General features: G+C 38.1%; 1 protein-coding gene across 6 annotated transcripts in view; it reads right to left on the bottom strand.

Moving 5' to 3' along the window:
* Positions 1-21,698, bottom strand: part of CBLB (Cbl proto-oncogene B) — a 137,300-nt gene that overhangs the window by 67,521 nt on the left and 48,081 nt on the right. The window contains exon 1 of one of the 6 annotated variants that reach the window (XM_080576536.1): positions 15,893-16,110. The exons of 4 other annotated variants lie outside the window; for them this stretch is intronic. In XM_080576536.1, coding sequence (XP_080432662.1) covers positions 15,893-15,969 — 77 coding nt within the window. In that variant the 5' untranslated portion in view covers positions 15,970-16,110. Of the gene's footprint in view, positions 1-901; positions 4,413-15,892; positions 16,111-21,698 lie in introns of those variants that run through there. One more of the 6 variants, XM_080576537.1, reaches the window with a different exon arrangement.

Here is a 21,698-nt window from a genome sequence, read left to right as displayed (position 1 = left end):
TGAGTACATATTTATCACAGGCCTCCATGAATACAAAAAAAAAGAAAAAGAAAAACCCTTAAAATTTATTTTTATATGCGAGATCAAGCCTATTTCAGTCCAGGTTTCTAAGCACATCAGCAGACTGGGTTTACTCTCCTTTCCTATGGCAATTTTACTCTTTTTACTCTTTCCAGCTTTTCCTTACTGGAGCCACTTCCTATTCTTTTTTTACATACTTTTTCTTTAGTTAAAGCTTGGTTTCAATTTCCACTGGTGTTAGAAACAAAATCAAACTTTTTTTTTTTTTGCTATCAGTTCACTTCCATAAGCTTTTCCCGCTTTATATCAGTTCATCAAAAAATATTTTTTTGCATAGAAAACCCATTTAGTATAGTAAAAAGAACATTATATCTTTAAATGCAGATGAATCTTCTATGGAAAAACCTGTGGGAGATGGAAGAAGGAAGGGTGAAGCAATCTTTATTAGTTTCCTTCTAGAGATTTCTTAGACCTTCCTGGCAGCAGCAAAGGGGCATTTTCCCACCTGATATATACAACAGACACCACCACCCAGGAGACCAGTTTCAGATTAAGAATTTGTATTCTTATGATCTCAGGTACTGCTTCACAGTGCTTTAAAAGGTTTAATAGTAAAATAATGCTTATCAATCACACAATGTATAACTGCTTATATACAATATTTTAAATAAATTCAAAATTATTCATAAGTCCCCAGCCATATTAAAAGATTAAAATTCAGCTGATGGATTGTTACACACACACGTACCAAACATCTTCCAGAATATGTAGAACAGAGTTTTCATGCTCAAAATCATTAAAATAGTATAACAGATATATAAAAGAACTCATCTTAATACTGAAGTAGTAATTACTTCAGCTAAATTTGTGTACAACTTACAATAGAGATTCCTGTGGAAGCTGTGTTGCAAATTTTAATACAGGTTTTGCTACCAGAAAAACAATGGTGAAAGCAGTTATTTTGAAAATATAAGCAATTAAAAAAAAAAAAAAAGCTTGATGAATACACTCTCCCTCCTCACAAGATTCAGAATGATTGTAGGACTAATTCTTTCAGTCCTTTAATTCCTCCAGTAAAATCAGATGTCTGTAATTACGATGCCCAACTGTTCCTTATTTTCTGGATTTGTTCCTTGCTATCCCCCTTCCTGTTTCCTTTGTACTTTAATTACCCACACATGTTCCTTATTATTTTGCTCCTCAGAAGTCAAGCCTGATGCACAGAAAAAGCAACAGCTTTTTTAATGTGGCTTCATCAGCCTGCCCTAGACCCAAGATCAGGCAAAACCCTTTCTGTACTCAGGACAGATGAGCACATGATTTGGCACAAGTTTTCACAGAGCTCTCCCGTGGCTGGTACACAATATATGTCTACGTTGTCTACATTTCCAGTTTACTGTGCTGCAGGGGTTCTTTCCAGGTACAAATCTGCATAGTTAGCTATTACAAAACTTGCTGGATTTGTGAGGCTTCAGCCTTGCAGCAAGCTAAAGGATGAAGTCACATACAAGTTCCACCTGGGGCACCTTCCCCACACTGCCACCAGAAGGCACTTCCTTGCCTGGAGGAGGGTGTGTGCCTACTAAACATACCTGCACAGTACGTGACCAAACCAACAACTGGCAGGAACTCGCCAGCAAATGCACTGCACAGACATGCTGGGGTTGTATCTGAATAGCAAACTCTGTTTGCACGCCAGTCACGCAGAACATCAACAAACTTCTGTTTCGTTATTCAAGTTGGTTAAAAAAAAATAAATGTCAAGAGAAAATTATCTTTGGTTTGTGTTTGTATCAACAAGATAAAATGTTTTAATATCAAACTAAGATATCTTTCTTTCATCTGACTGCAAAGCTGAAACTTGACAAAAACTAGAACCTTATCTGTGCTTGGACATACACCACAGCACGTATAAATAGCAAATTCTTGATCATTTGTATATATGGTGGCAGTTTCTTCCTTAATTTTGATTCTTGATGTACCTGATGACTATCTCAAGTTCCTCTAATATCAAATAATTATAAATTGCTGCCTTAACTTTTCACTTAACTGTTTTTCTTCAGAATTGTAAAGCACATGCTGCACCATTTTTGCTTATTTATGTTTACATTGCACCAGCTTTCAATAACTTACTGAGACAGGCAAAGCTCAGTGATTTTCAAAAATTATACAAGGTGCAGAGATAAGGCCATCAGGAAGGGCCACTGATTCTCCCTACCTGTGCATTTCTCTCTTCTGACAGTGTTTATCTGTTCCGGCACAGGCACTCCCGCTGCCCTGTGGAGGGCTCTCCCAGGGCATCTCAGGAAGCACATACACCTCTAACCACTTGCCTGCTTCTGAAGCTCCATCCTCTAAGTGACTCCTTTTTCTCTCCCCATGTAAAGACGGATCAGTATCAAAAAATTTTCAGCTTATTTCCCATGCATAAGACAAGGTATTCGAGTTCTATGTATATGGAAAACAACAACTAAACTCATCAGTTTTGGCATCTCAGTGAGCAATCCTAACGGAAGCCAAAGAAATGGTCAATGTGAGCCACCTATTTTGGATCCCTGACACCACAAGACTAAAGAAACCAATCCTGATCAGCTCAGTTGGCATCTCTGACCCTAACACAGGATTTTCTTCTCACAGTCACTGTGTGGACTGTTGCAGTAGCAGAGGAATGATGCGAACACAACCTCATATTGGCAGTCATGTGGCATAGAAGAGCTCTGATGGCAGATTCACGCCCTAGAGTGACCCTTTTGATTCATTAGATTCTAGCAGGGGAGAAACATCTTAAGGGATCTTATTGGAGCAATGCCTTAGGAAAAATATACATATATATCCATTTTATAGAGAAACAATAGGCTTAATGCCTGAGTACAGCCCTCAGGTTTGCAATTATAATATACTTTAAAATATACTGGCAGGCTGGAGCGGGTTAGAGGGTGATTTCTTCCTCAGCTGTGTTTGTACTCTATACCAGGCACAACATCTCCTTGATTTCTGTAGAGAGAATGGATTTCATGCTGAGGAGAAAAATCTTATCTTTCAGAAATCAAAATCAAATAACACTGCCCCTTTATAGCAAATTGAACTGGGATGGTCGTTCTTCACAATATAATGGTTACTTTGGTAAGATTTAAGAATATTTTAACACTAAATAATAGTATATCAACTGAATTTTATGTAACAGATAACGTAGCTCTCTCCCATATTATCTGCAACATTTTTAACAACCATTATTTGATGTTTTTCCTATTATTCAGGCTTAGCCTTTGCTAACTTACTTTTCCTAACTCAAGCTGATGATACAGTTCAACCCCCTGGTAGAACATTTCTGAAGTACCAGTTCTTCAGTCATACTCGGTTATTTGTTGCCAGACAAATGCTTGTACATCACAGAGCTATGGTAAGAACACAAGTTGCATATTTTGAACAATCTATTTAAAGCCAGCTGAAAACTTTGAAACCACCCTAGATAAGATATAAAAACAAAAGATCAAATTTGCAGTTGGTATAGACTGGCAAAGGTCTACTGATTCAGTAAAGATCTTTTGGTTAGTCAGAAGAAAGATCCTTTTTCTTAATTTCATAATTACCTGCCTTTTGGAGTAATAAAACAACAGCAAGTTTTCTGAAATAGAGACAGTGAAGCCTGAAAACAAGAATCATGAGTTTGTTCACTTTTCCAGTGAACTAGTATCTCCTGGATCAATTTTCTCTTCAAGTTCAGGGAGGGAGGGCAGGCTAGAGACGGCTGCAACAATCAAGATTTCACAACTGAAGGAATTTTCAAATACCCATAAATGCCATAAATTTGAAAATAAGACTCAATAATGGAAATATTACAACAACCTGGCCACAACCAGAGCAGCAGCAGCAAGTAGTGGAAGGTCTAAAGCACTCCTGCCCTCCTGGATCTATAAAACAGGAAAGCGAGGCATGACTGGCATGCAGTAACACAGATAAGTTTTGGCTGTGTCAACTTTCTAACCACTGCATGAAAGCTAATTTTACTTTTGGAAGGCAATATGGTCTAGCAAACAGAACTGGATAGGGAATTAGGGTGTGTCATTTCCTTTCTGCCACTAGCCTGATTGATGAGGTGGGATGAACACCTGTGTCCTGCTTTTTACTGCCAGCATATGAGGAGGAATGGAGTAAAATACTCTGAGAGTTCCTAAATTGGAGACCTTCAAATAAATATAGTTGACAGAATCAACATATACATAAATATGCACAGAAATGCATACACCTGAGCCCTGGATCCTTTGTAGTTACTGGATTTCACAGACTATAACCAAGACAAATTAATTTTAACAATCTGTACTTATATCTCACAAAAAATTGAAAATGCATAAATATTGTATGTTCATATCACTTCTACTTTCATGCTTATATCTTACTACCTACCATGAAAGTGATTATTTGTATTTTGCAATTATTTCGGGGGGGGGGGGGGGGGGGGGGGGGAACTGCACAAGAAAAAAGTCAGTCTGTACAACTTTGCAGTTACGTTATTCCAAAAATAAGATTACTGCTGGGTTCCCTATTTCACTGCATTTAACAAGTGTTAACAATCTTTCTGCTCCCACTCTTTGTTATATAATAAACAATGCAACAACCTTCCAAGTTCATAATATATCTCAGTGGCTGGCACAAAAAAAAAAAAGACACTCTTCTTTAGAACTAGGATCAGATCTGTTTGGCAGTTAAGAGCATTTTCCAGTAACAGATCTGACACAAAAGTAGACTAGTCTATTACTAAATAAAAGATTATTCTTCTACAATTCTTACGCAGAATACATGGACAAAGACAGCTCTGTTAGCTGGCAAAACCACAAGTTGTAATTGTTTATGAATCAAGATAAAAGGAAGTTTGAAAAGCCTTCAGAAGGTGAACTGTTGATTTTAACTTTTAAAAATCCAACCCCCCCTCAAAATATTAAAGCTTCAAAATCCAAAGCATATGTACAGAGCTCATTTCACCTAATTAGTTGCATTTAAAACAGATTTCTGATCCATATGCTCAAGTTGCAGTAAAATACAGGGATCCTACAAAACACATGCTGCTAATTAGAACTAAGGGAATATAGTCCTGAGGTTCGGGCACAAGAGAGGGAAGTCAAGACCAACACACCTAGCTCTTCCACTTTACTGCCTGAGAGATGAGTATTTATGTTTTGTGCTCCAGGCTTCCAAAATATTTCCTATTTGTATTTTGCCACCACAAGGAAAATCATGGCTGTCCAAAACTGTTCTCGACAGATTATATTTCTGCCACTAACTAAAGACAGGCAGGAATACACTAAGTTCAGGATAAATCACCTCAAAAAAAAAGATGAAAAAACGTGTATTTCAGATCTACAAAAAGACACAGAGACAGGGCTAAAAGGGATACATGCAACTAGCAGCTCAGTCTCGATAAACCAGTATAACCCACACTTATTTATCCCCCTTCCTCTCCCAGAACTTCCCCTTTCTCAGACAGTAAACACAGGAATTAAAAAACAAAAAAGCTGCTGATTTAGAAAGTTACAGACATAGAACACAGTCTTCTAGTCTTAACAAATGATCTCTCCTTAACACTTCAGAAGTAAAGGAAATTGAAGGTTCCTGTCAATAAGCCTGTGGAGAAAAAGCCTGTCTACCGTCATACTTGGCGATTAGTTCAACTCTGGATCTGTGCAATAATTATTTTTAAAAGCTATAAGGACAGAGTATTGTTCAGAGACCAAAGTATATGGGACTATTCTTGGGACAAAATATTCTTGGGACTAAAAATATATGTGAGCTGTATTTCCTTCTTCTGCCACTGACTCATAGAAGGAATGTAGACAAATGACTGAATTTTGCTATGATTTAGTTTCCTCACCTGCAAAGCCCAGGAAAAAGGAAAAAAAAAAAAAAGAAAAAACAAACAAAAAACACTGTCTTCAACATGGGGAGATTGAGCCAATGGTTAAATTCATCGTGTACTAAACATGAAAAACAAGTATAAACTTGTAAGAAAGCACCTGTATGCAACTACTACTTAAATCCTGAAGGAGCTGAGCTTGTCATGCATAGAAAAACATTACCCTTCCTCATGTCTTTCTCATCAGCTGCTTTCTGACATATACCAGAGTATTGTGCAAGTCTATTGCAGCTATGCTGTTCAGGATGTATACCAAAAGTAAAAAATGGCAAACTTTGGGTAAGATTTAGGGAAGGATGTTCCAGAAAACAAAGAAAGCTGATGGTAATGTCACCTTTAACTTTACTCCACCTTTTCATTTGCTTAAAAATCATTTCACACAAATATACCCACTTCAACCAGCATATTTGAAAGACCAGAGAAAGGTGTCAATACGAAAGATAATTCTTGAGAAATTCAATCCATCTTTCAAAACTGCTTATCAGCTTTTGGTGCTTCTGCAGTATGTATTTTCTTCCCCATTTATGCAAAAACAATGACCACAACGTAATTTAGTAAAGAAAACTGAATACAAATACAAAGGAAGATGCACAATGTTTCTCCAAATCTAAGACTCTACAAGCTCACTCATTACTGTCTCTAATCTTTCATTTACGAACTACTGTGGCATTGGGCCTGCCAACATCTCTTAAGGAAAACTCTGTCCAAGGATTACATTTGGGTTTTGCTGAACAAACACTCCATACAACAGCAATCATGAATAGCTCTCCTGAGCTGGGCTTCACAGCCCACATTTAGAATATTTTGCTACTTCCAGATCTGTCCAAAGAGCTGTTATCAGGTGGACACAAATGTCTCAAGGTACTCCTAGGTCTATTTAATCTATTTTCTCACTGGTGTTCAGATATACTGGGTAACGAATATATCCAATGAAATGAGAACATAGTGTGTTAGCACAAATTAAAGTAAGAAAGAAAACGCAGTCTGCATAAAACAGAAGTTGAAAAAAAAAAAGGACAAATAGTGTGTTGCCATGCTGAAGATCTAATCATTTTCCCATAAGTAGTTATTATCTTTAATTACTTACACAAAATGACAACAGAGGTAAAAATAAAAAAAACTCTAGAGGATGCTCCTCATGGAAATAAATTTGAATGAAACTGATCTGAATATTTACAAGAATAAATACTTTGTCAAGTATCAATTCTATTGCATTATAGGTAATAACACAGGCTCACAGCTAACAGATTTTGCTATCAAAACTTTTAATTGAGCTATTATATCATCCTGACAAACTACAGGATTTAACATACCTGATCGGACATGTACAAATATAGGAAATAAAACTAGACACTGGTTGGTTTACTCTTATTTGATACTTTTATCATTTGCTTTTACACTATTCTTTCACTCATCAATATCAACGTGTGATTTAGCACTGTTCTGCTTCCTCCACCTTCCTGTAGATGTCTTTGTCTACCAAGATCCAGTGTTATTAATTTCACACTGAAAGTGTGAATGCCAGAAAGTGTAATGCAGAAATCCGCATCTCTAAACAAAACTGAGGTTGTTACAGAAACCCCCCTGGAACAAAGCTAAGTCCCTTTTTTGAAAAACTGGATTATCTAACTGGACCTATAAATATGAAAAAAACTTTTTAAAAAAAGAATTAGTATGAAACACAGTAGTGATAAACATACCATCATCCAGAGCTTTCTTTAAGTGGAAGAAATATTCAAATATTTCAAACACTTTGCAAAACTAAACAGTCTGTTAAAGGCAGTAAACAGAACAGTAAACATTTTGAATTTCTTTGCAATGTGAGGTCACTACTATAATTCAAGTTATCAGTGTACTGGAAGTACAATCAATAGCACCTACAGGTGCTAACATGTTCCCATATAATCATTACCCTGACTATACTTGTGAGGATTATTCGGTTTGGAGAGCACAAGCACAAATACAGGCTGGGCAGACAATGAACTGAGCCAGCAACGTGCGCTTGCAGCCCAGAAAATGAACCACATCCTGGGCTGCATCAAAAGCAGCGCTGCCAGCAGGGCAAGGGAGGTGATTGTGCCCCTCTGTTCTGCTCTCCTGAGAGCAGAACTGTTCTGCTCTCCTGGAGCCCTGCATTCAGCTCTGGGGCTCCAGCACAACAGGGACATGGATGTATTAGAACACGTCCAGAGGGGGCCATGAGGATGATAAAGGGGCTGGAGCTCCTCTCCTGTGAAGACAGGCTGAGAGCTCCAGATGTTCAGCCTGGAGAGGAGAAGGCTCCAGGGAGACCCTATAGTGGCCTTCCAGTACCTAAAGGGGGCCTACAGGAAAGCTGGGGAGGGACTCTTTGGCAGGGGTTATAGGGATAGGACAAGGGAAAATAGTTTTAAATTTAAAAGGGTAGATTTAGATTAAATGTTAGGAGGAAATTCTTCACTCAGAGGGCGGTGAGGCACTGGCACAGGCTGCCCAGAGAAGCTGTGGATGCCCCATCCCTGGAGGTGTTCAAGGCCAGGCTGGACATGAATTTGGGCAACCAGGCCTGGTGGGAGGTGTCCCTGCCCATGGCAGGGGGTTGGAACTGGGTGGGCTTTAAGGTCCCTGCCAACCCAAACCATTCTACGATTCTATGATTACCCATGCCATAGATAAAGCATTTCCTCACCAGTCCAAGCAAAGCTGCATTCAAAAAGGAACACGTGTGCATGTAGACCAACTTGTGTTATTCTGGAAGGGATACAAGGCTGAGCTTGGCACAAATCCTGCTGCAGTCAACAGCAGCAGCCCAAAGGCCAGGGATGTCAAAATGAGGTACTGGTATGACTACACAGTTACCTGCTTGACAGAGATCCAGCATGAGCGAAGGAAAGAGTTTTAGTTCTGTGTTGTGCTTAATCTAGTTCACTGTCATGCAGCACCAGGATATAGCACAGGTTCTGAGGTGCTAATACCAACAGAGCAGGCGTGCCCACATAGCGCCCTGAATATCTTAGTACGCAGGTTTTCCTCTTATCCAGACAGCACATCATTGATTATGTTTTGCTTTTTTGTCTGCAGTATGCTGTTTCCTTACACAGAAATAGTCAAGAACATGTTATATAGGCTTGTTCTTTTGGAACTTTCTATTCATACTTTGTTACCTTACCTTAAAAGAATGATGATGCTGATGATGTTATGTTTTCTAAGTGAAATAAATTAAAAAGCCACTTCACGTAAATGAGCATCCTCAGCAATAAGCAATATGAATTACTTAATTTTACAATCAAAACCTATTCAATTTTGCACCAGTGTAGTTTCTCATGTAGTCAAATCTTTCCGGTTGTTAAGCACTCTTCTAAAACTTTTTCAGGCTTACTGAACTTACTTTTCATCATGATGAATGACTGGAGAAATACTGTTAACACAATCTAGCCATTTCTGAAAGCAAAACTGGTAATACATTTTCCTGACATTGAGAGGTTTTTGCAAACTAATATGCATATATGCATCATTCATATCTATCATTCTTAAGTACCTAAATCCAATTTTGGTATTTAACAGGAAATGGTCTTCGGGTCATACATGAGTCCCAGTATTCTTGTGAAGATTTACACAAATTTGGCCAAATGATGAAACTGAGGGAAATCTTATCCAGAGCAGCCCAAAACAAAATTCAAAGTTCTCAGCTCCTATGGGTGACTAAACTACATATGAAACATTTGCAGACAGTAACTGAGCATGTACTAACTTGCAGCCTGTGGATGCTTGCTAAGTGAGTATCTACCCTACATTCAGGCCTACCCTGGCAACAGTCTCACAGAATAATAACCTTTTACACCCTATCTAGAGGCTGTAACAATGTACAAATACATAGGGGACCAACCACGATCACACAGATAATATTAGTTCTGGTAATTCTTCTGAGATCCTGACTCTGTCATTTTACTAGTGAGCTATTCTGATACAGATAAAGGATCTCAAAGTTTTAAAATAACCTAGCATTCCCTTTCATACATTGGGAGTATATAGAAGTATCAAAACTGCTGCATTTGGGGAAGAGGTTGTGGTTTTTTTTTTAAACAAAAGTTTTCATTACATCCTGTGCCATACATGATTCCATCGGACTGCAAGTCAAGACCTGCAACCCTCCAATTCTATTTCTTCACAGATACATTTTCACAGACCTTCAATAAAATATGTCAAAACAGTAATTTTTACCTTAAGCCCTGAAGTAAGATTTCCTGTAGGCAGACGCTTTCATTAAAGCATTGTAAGAACTACCTGTTAGAAAGTAATGTGGAAGCTAGAGAAATCATGTCCTCTGTTCATGATGCCACTCCTTGATTTGTACAATTTTGAATACAAGTATGCAAGAACACATACACTAATCATCTTCACCACTAATAAGAAGATTGTAGAAAAACAACAATTAACTGGCTTCTAGGAATTCAGCTAAAATTAATTTTGTTCTATTTGTACTCCTATTGCTGTTACTCTGATGGGGATGTTTTGTCATTTTGCTGCTACCTGAAACACTCTTTTAAGATACTCATGAGTTCTCTCACTTACATACAGAAAAGAAAGACAGTATATTACATGGGATGTAGTTTGTTACATGAAACAGAACTGGACGTATATGTGTAATTTATTATGTGCAGACAAATGGAGATTACTTAAATCAGTATTCACAGATCTTAGAGTATTAATAAATTGCTTCCAAATAATACACAAATAATACAGCTGACGTAAGATGATCTATTAAGATGACCTATTAGTTACATACTTTCAGAAATCATGATATTAATACATCTGTATGTTAAGTTCTCTCTTTTTTACTGGACAGGAAAGATTTGCCAGTAAACTACACACATAAGCTGCCGCAACAGAATGATTCATAGTGGGTTGTTTTTCACATGGTCTAAAATACATGTTATTTACCAGAATGAAAGTCCAAGCAAGAGTAAAATATTGCTAAATTACACACTGAAATATAATAATCATGCTCCAAACTACATCTCAAGTAATTCCTAGAACTAAATGTTATTGAGTTCCTATCAAAGTTATAATAAAAATTCCCATTTCCTCAGATGTACTTCAATCAAATCCACTTGAAATCATTCATTGAAAAGGATTCAAACATTACTTAGTGCTGAAATGCAGCCTGTGTGCAAGTTTCAGTTAACAAAAATCTGTTGCATAGAAAAGCAGTGTGATGCTAATGCACATTGCATGGAAATGTACAAAATATGACTGCACTGAAAATACTAAAGTACTGAAATTGTCTTAGAATGGTGACTATGTTTCTGCAACTGGGAGAATATAAAGAGATTTTCCCTCAAAGAAGAGTAACTTACAATCTCCGGCCAAAGCCATAAGCAACACTTATCTGCCCTCTTCACTTTCTTATACACCCTGAACCAATCAATCCTCCTGCACATCAGAAGCATCCTTAAACCATTTAAATCCAGATACGCCAGGTTATGTTAGGAGCTCTATCTGTACAGTACAGCAAGAAGTGAAAAAACAATCTTACTATCTTACTAAAACCAATGCTTACTATCTGTTTTCCCCTTTCAACCTTAATAAGCTTATTTTATATTAATGACTACGTTTCTAAACATGAGTCATTCCCCAGTGCTTTCAGACAGTGGTGGTATTTTTGTACGTGGCCACTTCAACATGGACCACAGTCAAAGGTTTTAAAGAAAACTACATAGCCATGGCCTAAGAGGGAAGGTCCTTGCATGAATAAATAATTGGGCCATAAAAACTGGAAGCACAGAATAAGCTTTAAGGGTCTCTGCTTGAACTGGAGGAAAGTACCAGCTGAGCTATACACAGATCTGCTCCGTTCAGCACATTCATGGGAAAACAGTGAGCAGTGAGGTGACAAAGTTGGCTGATTACACACAGCTATTCAAAGGCTATCAGGCTGACAGCTAACTTCTAACAGCTGTGGAGTGACTGCACAACAAAGAGAAAGTTCAATCCACGAGAAGGCAACATGATGTACTGAAAAATAACCTCAACCTGATAAAAAAAAACAGCAGACTGAGCTGACCGTTACCAGTCAGAAGTAAGACTTTGGATTATGATAGGTAATTCCATGACAGTATCAATTCATTGCTTATAAACATTAAAAAAGCAAACCAAACTATCAATTATCAGAGAAGGAACAGAGAACAAAACAGAAAACATAATTATGCCACCACGTAAAATCACAGACACCTCTTATTAAAACAGATGTATTAGAGCTGGAAGAGATGCATCAATAGACCACGAAGATTATCAAAGGCTTCAAATTTAGGAGGAACTGGGTGTGCTGGATCTCTTCAGACAAGGAACCACGGAGAAAATATGACAGAGGCCTCCAAACTGAGAATGGCATAAGGAAGACGGATAGAAGCAAGCTCAAAAAAAAAAAAACAAAACACCTTGTCCACAGAATTTGTTGCTTAAGGACACTGTGGAGGCAAATTTAAACAGGCTTGAGAGATGAGAAAATAACCAGGAAGAGCAGCTTCACAGCAGGTTACTAGAGTAACCAAGCACAGCTGGATCAGGAAATCCCCTGAGCTAAAAATGGCCAGACGCTAGAAGACTGCTGGGGAAACATAGTATGGTACAACGTTTGCCCCATGTATTCTTCCTTGGGTGTCTGCTGATGGTCATTGTGTAAATCAAGAATGACCACACTGATTCGGATTAAGGGTCTGTCTAGTACGGTACTCTATGTTCTTAAACTCGCTTACTTCACTTCTCGTACAAGGTGATTGCACAAAACTGTTATGCCTGATAACTCAGAATAATTTTGGAAGTCTCGGACAACAGAAACATCTTAAACAATCGCTCTTTTACACCCCCAAAATTTACAAATTGCCTAAAACACTACGTCACGAGCGTGGCTGCATGCTCCACTAGGAGGGTAGCCTGGCAAGGTTCAGCATAAGGAAAGGGCAGGGAGAGGTGCAACACGGCATTAGGCAGAGATCTGTATAGGTACCAGTGTCACGCAGGAGCAGAGCACTGTGCTGTGCTTTAAAATGACAGGTGCAACAAGAACCTAGGTGGGCACTTGCTGACACGAGGGAAGCGAGTAGTGTTAAGAGAGCTGACGGCCAAGCTGAATCATAGACACCTTCGAAGATAATCGACATCAGTGGTGAGAGCCAAGCAAGACAGAGTTCCAAAAACTAAATCAAGGGGCTCTGAGAGGGCACGAGTCCAGAGCGCATGAGAACAGGTTACTGTACCACAGAGTGAAAGCATCAAAACTGACTGGCAACACGAAAACCTGTAAGTGTCACCCATAGCTAAATCTCACCACATGCAAACTATTGAAGCAATACACACGAATGTGATCTCAACTGGAAATAAGATAAACTCAAATTCCTTCCACTTAAAATACTTTTTAAAAGCGTGGAAGTTCGAAGAGTCACACCCGATTTTTACTCCCCTGAGACTAAAAACTTGTGCAGTTCTGCCTAGCAATGAAGTTTACTTTGCTACTTGCAAAAGTAAACACTTTCTGTGATTATAGACTCTTGGAACTATCAACCAGCCTCTCAAAACAAATTGCTTTGAAAGAGGAACATAAAACTAAGGACAATAGTATTTTTCCATCAAACACCCAAGCATTCCTGCTCTTGCTAGCAAGGCTAGTAAAAACAAAGAAAACAGCTGACAAATAATTCACATCGCAAGTTGAAATGGAAAAAAAATAATCCTCTGGATACTAAAAAATCCAGCTGTAAGTTTCTAAACAGTCATTTTTCATGAATCATCCTAAAATCACTACACTATATCATCTGACAAATTCTTTATGTCTTCTTTAGTTTGCTTTAGTTTGTGGACCCAATGTTTCACTTTCTCTAGTTACTTGAATATTGTAGCTAAATTTAAAAATAATATTAATAATAATTTAAAAACAAAACAAAGAAACAAAAAAGAACACCCCCCCAAAAAACTGTCACAAAACAAGCATATATTATAAAGGACCACTGGGCTAAAAAAAAAAATAAATCTGTCAAAAGCATATCCCCACTTCTGATCCTCAGACACGCACCTTGGGATAGGAAAGGAACATTTATTTCCAAAGGTTTATATTATGAATAATAGGAAGACAGTTTAAGTTTGAAGTGTAGGGAAAGAGAAATCAAATATAAAAGTACATTCCTTCCATCTTTGGAAAGTTCAGACCACTGGCTAGCATGGCAGATGGCCCGCTGAGGTTTGGCAAGGTTCAAAACGTCTGTGACAGAACTCTACTTGATGTGGTACGTTTGGTGTTAGAAACCACTTTCATTCATACGAGCAATTTTAGGCTATGTAAGTGGTATCTGACATGAACTGGCTGACAGAAATGCTATCGCAGTTGTAAGTCATATCTGAATTATTATAACAAATACTTGTGATCAACAGCTATTGGTGATCTTGCAGTCAAAGTATAAAGTCTCTATCTGCTAAAGAGACTGAAAAAAAAATCATTTACAAAACAGGAAATATTGCAGCTGTCAGTAAATACACTAAAGAAGCTTGTGCAGTCAACTTTAATATCTCAATCCCTATCAGCAAAAAGGCAATATTCTGGAGAGAGCTCTTTGTGCTCGTCATCCCTGCACGGCCTGTCCTGTCACTGGCCAGCTTTCAAAATTAAAACTTCTTCCCAGAAAAACAGGCAGGCCCTGTACACCAGTTTCCACCAGAAGTCCCACAGTACTTCTTCACTCCTCCTATTCCCTAAAGGCTGAAAGTAAATTCTTCCTACGGCTCCCAGAGAGGAGAGAGGAAAGGTGACAGACAGACAGGAAGGGGGGAACAGAAGAGGCAAAGGCCAAATAGTTTTCCTGGGCTTTCTTGCTTCCCACCCACCAAGCCACATTCCACAGCTCCACAAGGGATAACCCCTTCTTTAGGATAGAAGATAAAATAGTATCTGACATACAGCGTTCTCTTACAAAACGCTCGTCCATGGAAAAGTCTGAAGCAAAACATGAAACATGCAGTGTGTTGCACTCGCGCTCCTTCATACCAGTCTAAATCCTACCAGATCACAGTAAACATTTGGGAAGGGAAAGAACCATACTTCATGTTAATATCCTGAACATACAAAATCCTCAAATACTTCTCTAAAGGGCCAGAGGATTAAAAGGACCGACTGGTATGTCATAGTGACTCATTATTTAAATCCAGAATATTACAACATTAGCCAACCAGATGAAACTTTTCTTCTGCCATCAGTGATATTAGTTAAAAAGGAAAGAAAAGAGATCTAGAGAAGGTATTGTGAGAAAAACAGCAGAAGATCTAAAATAAGAAGCCATTCAGAATGACAGAAATTATTTGAAGAAGTTAAAAATATTTTTGAAAGGTAGGGAGTAAAGCACGGTGCTATAAAACCCTTTGAAAGGTATTAAAAAAAAAAGAGAGAGAGAAAAGGATAAAAAGATAGAAATGCAAAGTGGAAAATAAATGCTTCTGATTTTTCCTTAGGAACTTTATAGGTCACATTTTCCTCTAAGTTTAGTCACCTTAATTTCACAACTGGCTCACTTGCTAGTTGCACAAGACACATGACTAACAAGGCAGGGTAAGTTTTGACTTCAATAGATAAGTATTCAGTCAAAACTTATAAGCATGTAAAGAACAGCTCTCAATTTGATTTTTCCATTTCTTGGTCTTTCTACAGCCGTGCTGCAAGGACTCCAACAATACTAGTAAAAAACGCACTGTTAACACTAAGCAGTTGATCAACAGTATCTTAAAGCAGCTGTACATAACCCTCTTGGAGAATATGAAAGTCATTTACTTCCAAAAGCAAGCCCTTAGCATATCTTAGGAACAATGTAAGTAATTTTGAATTGAGACTGTGCCAAGCAGCAGTTTCAATTTGCAGTATTTATTCAAAGAATCACAACTGTGAAAATGAGAAAGTGTTTTCCAAGTGTCTAGTTCCGAACAGTCTACTCCAGCTTTACTTACGTTTGTTTAATAAGAGGTTTAAGCAAAAGGCCACTTGAGCAACATAGCTCCTTTTGGAGCAATGCTAAATAAATCATAGCTAATCTAAACTCCCAGCTCACTTAATGAAAATTTGGAGTGCAGACAAAGTCATAGGAATGTGTTCAAGAGAGCGATTTCTTTTCTTGCAGAAGAAAGTTTAGTCCCCAACTACAAAGTTTCATCAGTCCAAGCAGAGACTATTCAGAGACTATTAACAACGCAGAGGATCTCTCTGGAACAGGTGTGACCCTCTGAGCAGGTGCTGGGAGGTCACAGACATCTCGCTGCAGGCCAGAGATTTAAGTACATAATGTGAGGCTATAGCTTTCCACACTTGCACCTGTGCAAATTAAGCACAAACCAGTGTAAAGCATCACCAATTCCAACTTCGTACAGCTGCAAGCCAGTGCACAGGTGCAGCTTCCCAGTGACTCAGAGCCAACATGTTTAATGCCATGACCACATACCTTCATTTCTTCCTCATGCAGTCCACAGACAAACCTCTACAATGGGTATTTACATACTTCCAATGGTTATTTTTAACATCACGGCTGGGGCGGGGGGAGGGGGAGATCCTGGAAGCATTCAATAAAAACATCCCTCCCATTTGTACATGGGAAACTTAAGCCTGTTTTCAAGTTGTCCTGAAGTAATTTCACAGTCAATTCACGGAACTCAATGGATTCTGCTGTAAACAAGCCTTGGCTGAAAACAAAGTTCATCCCACTGTAAATCTGATACTATGCTCAGATGCCCTAAATTCCACCTAGCTCGCTATGTGCTTGTTTTTGAAAATTTATAAAGCAAGGCCCGCTGAAGAACCCATGACTAACAGAAAAATAGATAAATAAATAAAACACATTTAAGACCAGCAAAGACATACTGGATTCAAACAAAAACAGAAATCCCCTTCTCATGAGTGGCTACAGCCCACAGCATCCAGCACTACCTACTGAAAGCTAGCCCCAGTGTATAAATCTTACAAAACATGGGTTAAAAATAAAGGGGTAGCAAGAAGTATTACTCCAGAGTTTATTACCTGTCTTCTGACAACAAATAATAAAGCCTTACCCTAATTACTAATCCTTAAATACTCTTTCAATGATTAGCTTCCGTTAAAATCAACTGATAGAACAACAAGGTCCCTCTAAACATAGTGACAGAAAAGCCAAAAACACGTAAGAAGATTTTGATTTTAAGTCGATGTCTCCATACAGATGGCTTGCTCTGGTGTAGTACTGGTAAACAGACAACAAAAGCCAGCAGCAAGATTCAGTGGATTCTTGCAAGGTCCTCTGAAAAGGATGGTTAGAAAATGGCCTGAAAAAATGGCCTGGGGATCAAATCAATCTCCTTGCCATTCCTTATGAACACACATACACACAAAAAGAAAAAAGAAAAACAAGAAAAAGAAACACTTCCTCAATTTAAGAAGACCTCATCCAACATTTCACTCTTCATACAGGCTTCCTAAGACTAGTTATCACCACAACCTGAAACTTTTCCAGACACGGAGAGGGGAGAGGTATGGCTTTCTGAAACTCCATCAGAACTAGGGTGCGCATTTGTCTGGGGGTACGCTCAGGGGCCCTGACTGCCCCTTCTGTATTGTCATTTGTCCTCTGGAGACTGCAGCATGGCAGAAAATCTGTTCAACAGAGAACAGAAGACTGCAACGTGGGATATCCTTCCTTATGCAAAGCGAGATCTTTTTATTACCAAATTCATACCAATCTATTCATGTACTAGGAATACATGCAATATATGCTGGGATTTACCTACAACCTGATGTCATAAAAACAGCATGCGCTAAACCATGTCACATCAACACATTATTTAAAAAATATTTTTAATCATTTCTAGCTTTAGATAATCTTCTGAGCTTATTACATTCACCTTTGTGTTTAAGTATTTTCTTCATTTTTTTCTTGCATTCATTTTAATATTTATCCACTTGGCTTGAAATGTATTTTTCAGCTATAGGTAGGAAGGAGTGAGTTAAGTATCAGCTATCTAGATAACCAAGAAACCAGTTATTTTTGGTAGGCCATTTGGTATCAGACAGTGTTGATATATATTATAAATACATATCTAATTGGCAGCTCTGCAAAGCCCATTTTCACTGAAGAAGATGATAGTAGACCACTTCCTTTCCAACACCATAAAAAAAAAAAAGTGATCAGGGCATTTGTTTGTTCAGAATCAAGGGCCCAAATAGTTTCTGAGCGTTGCCCCACTCCCACACTTTCCTTTCATGTCTGCAGTTGCAATTAAAAATTCTTAGGTTTATGACTTGTTACAGACACCAGTAGCACGTTTGCATACCTTGCATCAGATTACACTTTTTACCCTCTCTGGAATGAAAAGCCTTCCCTGCAGTAAGGTAAAGAAATTCTAGTGCTCTGTGCTTCCAAAGTATCTCAAAGAGAAGGCAGGATCAGGCACCTGGTTCTACCACTGCCAGAGACTACTAGCAAGCACTCCACCCACCGGGAGAACAACCAGCTCCACAGAAGCTCTAAAGTTTGCACAACGAGCCTTTGCTCCTTTTCTTTCACGAAAGGCTATTATTATGTAAATAACTAAGGAGCTAGTGAGCCTCTGTCATACATCATGTCACACTAGGTTGAACGGATTTCGTTTAAGCAAGGTGTTAAAATGAATTGTTTGAACAGAACTTTTGCTATACCCTACAGAGTATGTATGACTAAAGTTTCATTCCTTGATCTTAGGAAAAGGGGGAGAAAGCAATAAAGACACATTTTTAACAAGTGTTCAACAGCCCTGGTCACAATGACTGTATATATTAGGCAACAGGGCCACAGCATGAGTGCCCTAACCTAGAGACCCTACAGATCACTTTCTCCCAGGTGCCTTGGCATGACCCTTGGCCAGGCCAATTAGCCTTCTGCCAAGCAATACCTAGGTGCCACACGAGTGACAGATTCTGTGAAGGACTATCCCCAGCAGGGCATATGGGCCTGACCTCCCTGTCTTGAGAGAACGACATGTTCTGCTAGATATCCGTGTTGTTTCCCCTGAAGATCACATAGTGTTGGCCTATTTTATTCACAGACACTAAAAATGGCCACGGATATAGAAATTACACCTAAGAGGAATTGGTAACAAGGGATCTAACTCAGCAAAGTGCCTAGGCGTTGAACTTAGGAGCTTCATGGACAGCAGTGAGCTTCAGCATATGTGTATGTCCCTGATTAATTAAAAAGGAAGCCTAGAGACATCCAAGCTACAAAAAAAAAAAAAAAAGTTAGTCGTGATTCAACCTCAATTTCTCTAACTCTTTCTGTTAAAAAAAAAATCACTTCTGAATATCAGCAAGGACTAAGGGAAGAACAGCTCCTACTTTAAATAGAGGGAAAGAAATGACGTCACATACCTTTTCTAACAAAAACGTATCAGAAACTTTAGTGGTTAAAAAAAAAAGAATATTCACTCTCAAAAGCACAAACCTATTTTAGCATCTGTTGAAAACACTGCATTATCTCAGAACGTAACTATGACACAAATATACAAAACTATAAATACAGTTACATCTGTAGTTTTTATCTAATCAGATGTTATGCATGCGAATATCAAAACCAGAAGGAAAACAGCAGGTTTTGATAAAGGTTGAAACATTCTAGGATTTATAAGACATTAAATCTTGCTCTAAATCAAGACAGTCCAGTTCCTAGCCTAAAAAGGGAGAAGTCTCAAACTTCATGAAGTCCATATGAATATCCAATAATCCCATTGTTTTTACAGGAAAGGTGATATATATAAAAACATGATAGATCGCAAGAAAAAAATATTTCCTTTGCCTATGCTTAAAAAGTTGTATGTATTATTTACATCTGAACCTATTATTTAAAATAAATGAACATTACCAAAATATTAATGAACAATGCCACGTACTGGAAGATTACACGTAAGAGGTAAGCAACCTTACGAGGAATTGTCATTTTTTATTCTTTTGCTATCCAAAATTTGTAGAGATCACTTGGTGGAAAAAAACAGAAGATACTCCTCCTGTTTTTAGATTGTGGAATTTTTCCTTTACTTTGTTTAACTGAACTCTCTCACATCATAAAATCAGATTTTGGCCCAAATGAAACTAAAAGGGAAAATCTATCTCCTGAAAGTAACAAAAACAAATAACTTCCCAAAGTAAGAGCTGTGTTGAATTTCCTCATGCACACCACTCCCTTCTTTTGGCATGTGCTGAGAGTCCCCTTCTGCCAGTGCTGTCCCTCCCCACAGCCATGCTGTCACACAGCTGGACAAGGTGATTCTGCAAAGGGGTCAAGGGAAGTATGGATTAGCTTCTCCATCCAAATCATGACTTTTCTTCTCCTTCCCTTCCTAAACTTCCACCAGCAGAATTTCAGGAGAGGCTAGGGAATGATTTAGTAACCCTACTACAGATCTTACCAGGAATAAAGGTGTTTGTTTGTTTGTTTTTATTTGTTCTAGGTGGTGGTAGTGGTTTTTGTTTAGTCTGTTTTGTTTTCATGTAAGAACATCAGAACACCAGCTTAAATTTTCCCTTTTATACTTGTTTTTTTCAGCTAAAATATGACCAATTTTTTTTTGCCTTGCAGTATTAATACCAAGTTGCACAATCTCTCAAAACAGAGGTACCTAATGGAAAATTTTACACATGCTTAGTTAGAGCTACAGGAGTCAGTGCAGGTTTGTGCAAGTTCTCTGCATTTAAAAGCATTTTTTTCATACATGAAAGACTTTCCAGTAAAATTCTATATTTGGGATATTTTTTTCCTCTCAATTTAAAATCACTGATGTGCTCTTGCCTTACAGAACTTATTGAAATACAGATTTTTTTTTCTTTTTAAGGGAAATAATTGAGTGCATTTTCTTGCAGCTAAGTCAGATGTCTGGTGCTTAATTGCTTTGTATCCAGTTCAAGTGAAACACTGCCAAATCAAAGTGGCAAATGAAAATAGCCAGCAGAAACCACTTCGAATATATGCAAACAACTACTTGAAGTAATGGAGAAAAAAGGCTTGCAAACGCTAATTGGCCAGTCTAAATGATGTTATCTACTCTGTATAGGTATTTCTTATGTGTCAAAAGCAGTATTGTGCTTTAAATGTTTTTGGAGAGTTAGAAAGTTACAGAAAGCAAATATCTATCTGCAAATCCTCTAATGAAAAAGAAGGGCATCTCTCTCACTCTTGCACTAGGTTATAATCTTTGCCTATGATTCACTTTTATAGCTATATAGTGGTCAACTACTGTACCGTATTTTTTACTCTTTGGATTGTTAAAACTGTAGCAAAGAATACCTAATTGTCTTTTTCTTGATTTCATAAACCAAAACTATTTCCTCTAGCATTATGTATGTATTCTTGCGCATCTGAAGGTGGGTCATTTACATGCTGATTCTGGAAGGAGTTAGAGCCTATCTTACATAAATAAGTTTGAACAGCTACAGAGCAAACAGAAAAATTCCAGAGAGTCTGCCTTCACTAAGCAGTGAGATGTTGGGAATAGTTATTGTTTTTATTTTTCACAAAGAGCAGAGAGTGGGGACAAAGTGACTAAGAACACTAATCTAACTGAAAGTATGATGGTTATGAAATTTTGGATAGGATGCAATTCTTCAACTGGAAACAAAGTTTAAAGAAAAAAACAAACCACACAACAAATGGAAAGCTGCTTGGGGGATTTATTTCACCATCGGAACAGAGGTACTGAAAATGCAGTCCTCATTTGTATATTATTTCCTACTGTCTTCCTCTCCCGGCTGGAAACAAAACAAAAG

Source organism: Anser brachyrhynchus (genome assembly GCF_964034855.1).
Source record: "Anser brachyrhynchus genome assembly, chromosome: 1".
Classification (NCBI taxonomy): domain Eukaryota; kingdom Metazoa; phylum Chordata; class Aves; order Anseriformes; family Anatidae; genus Anser; species Anser brachyrhynchus.
This window is presented reverse-complemented; position numbering and strand designations above follow the sequence as displayed.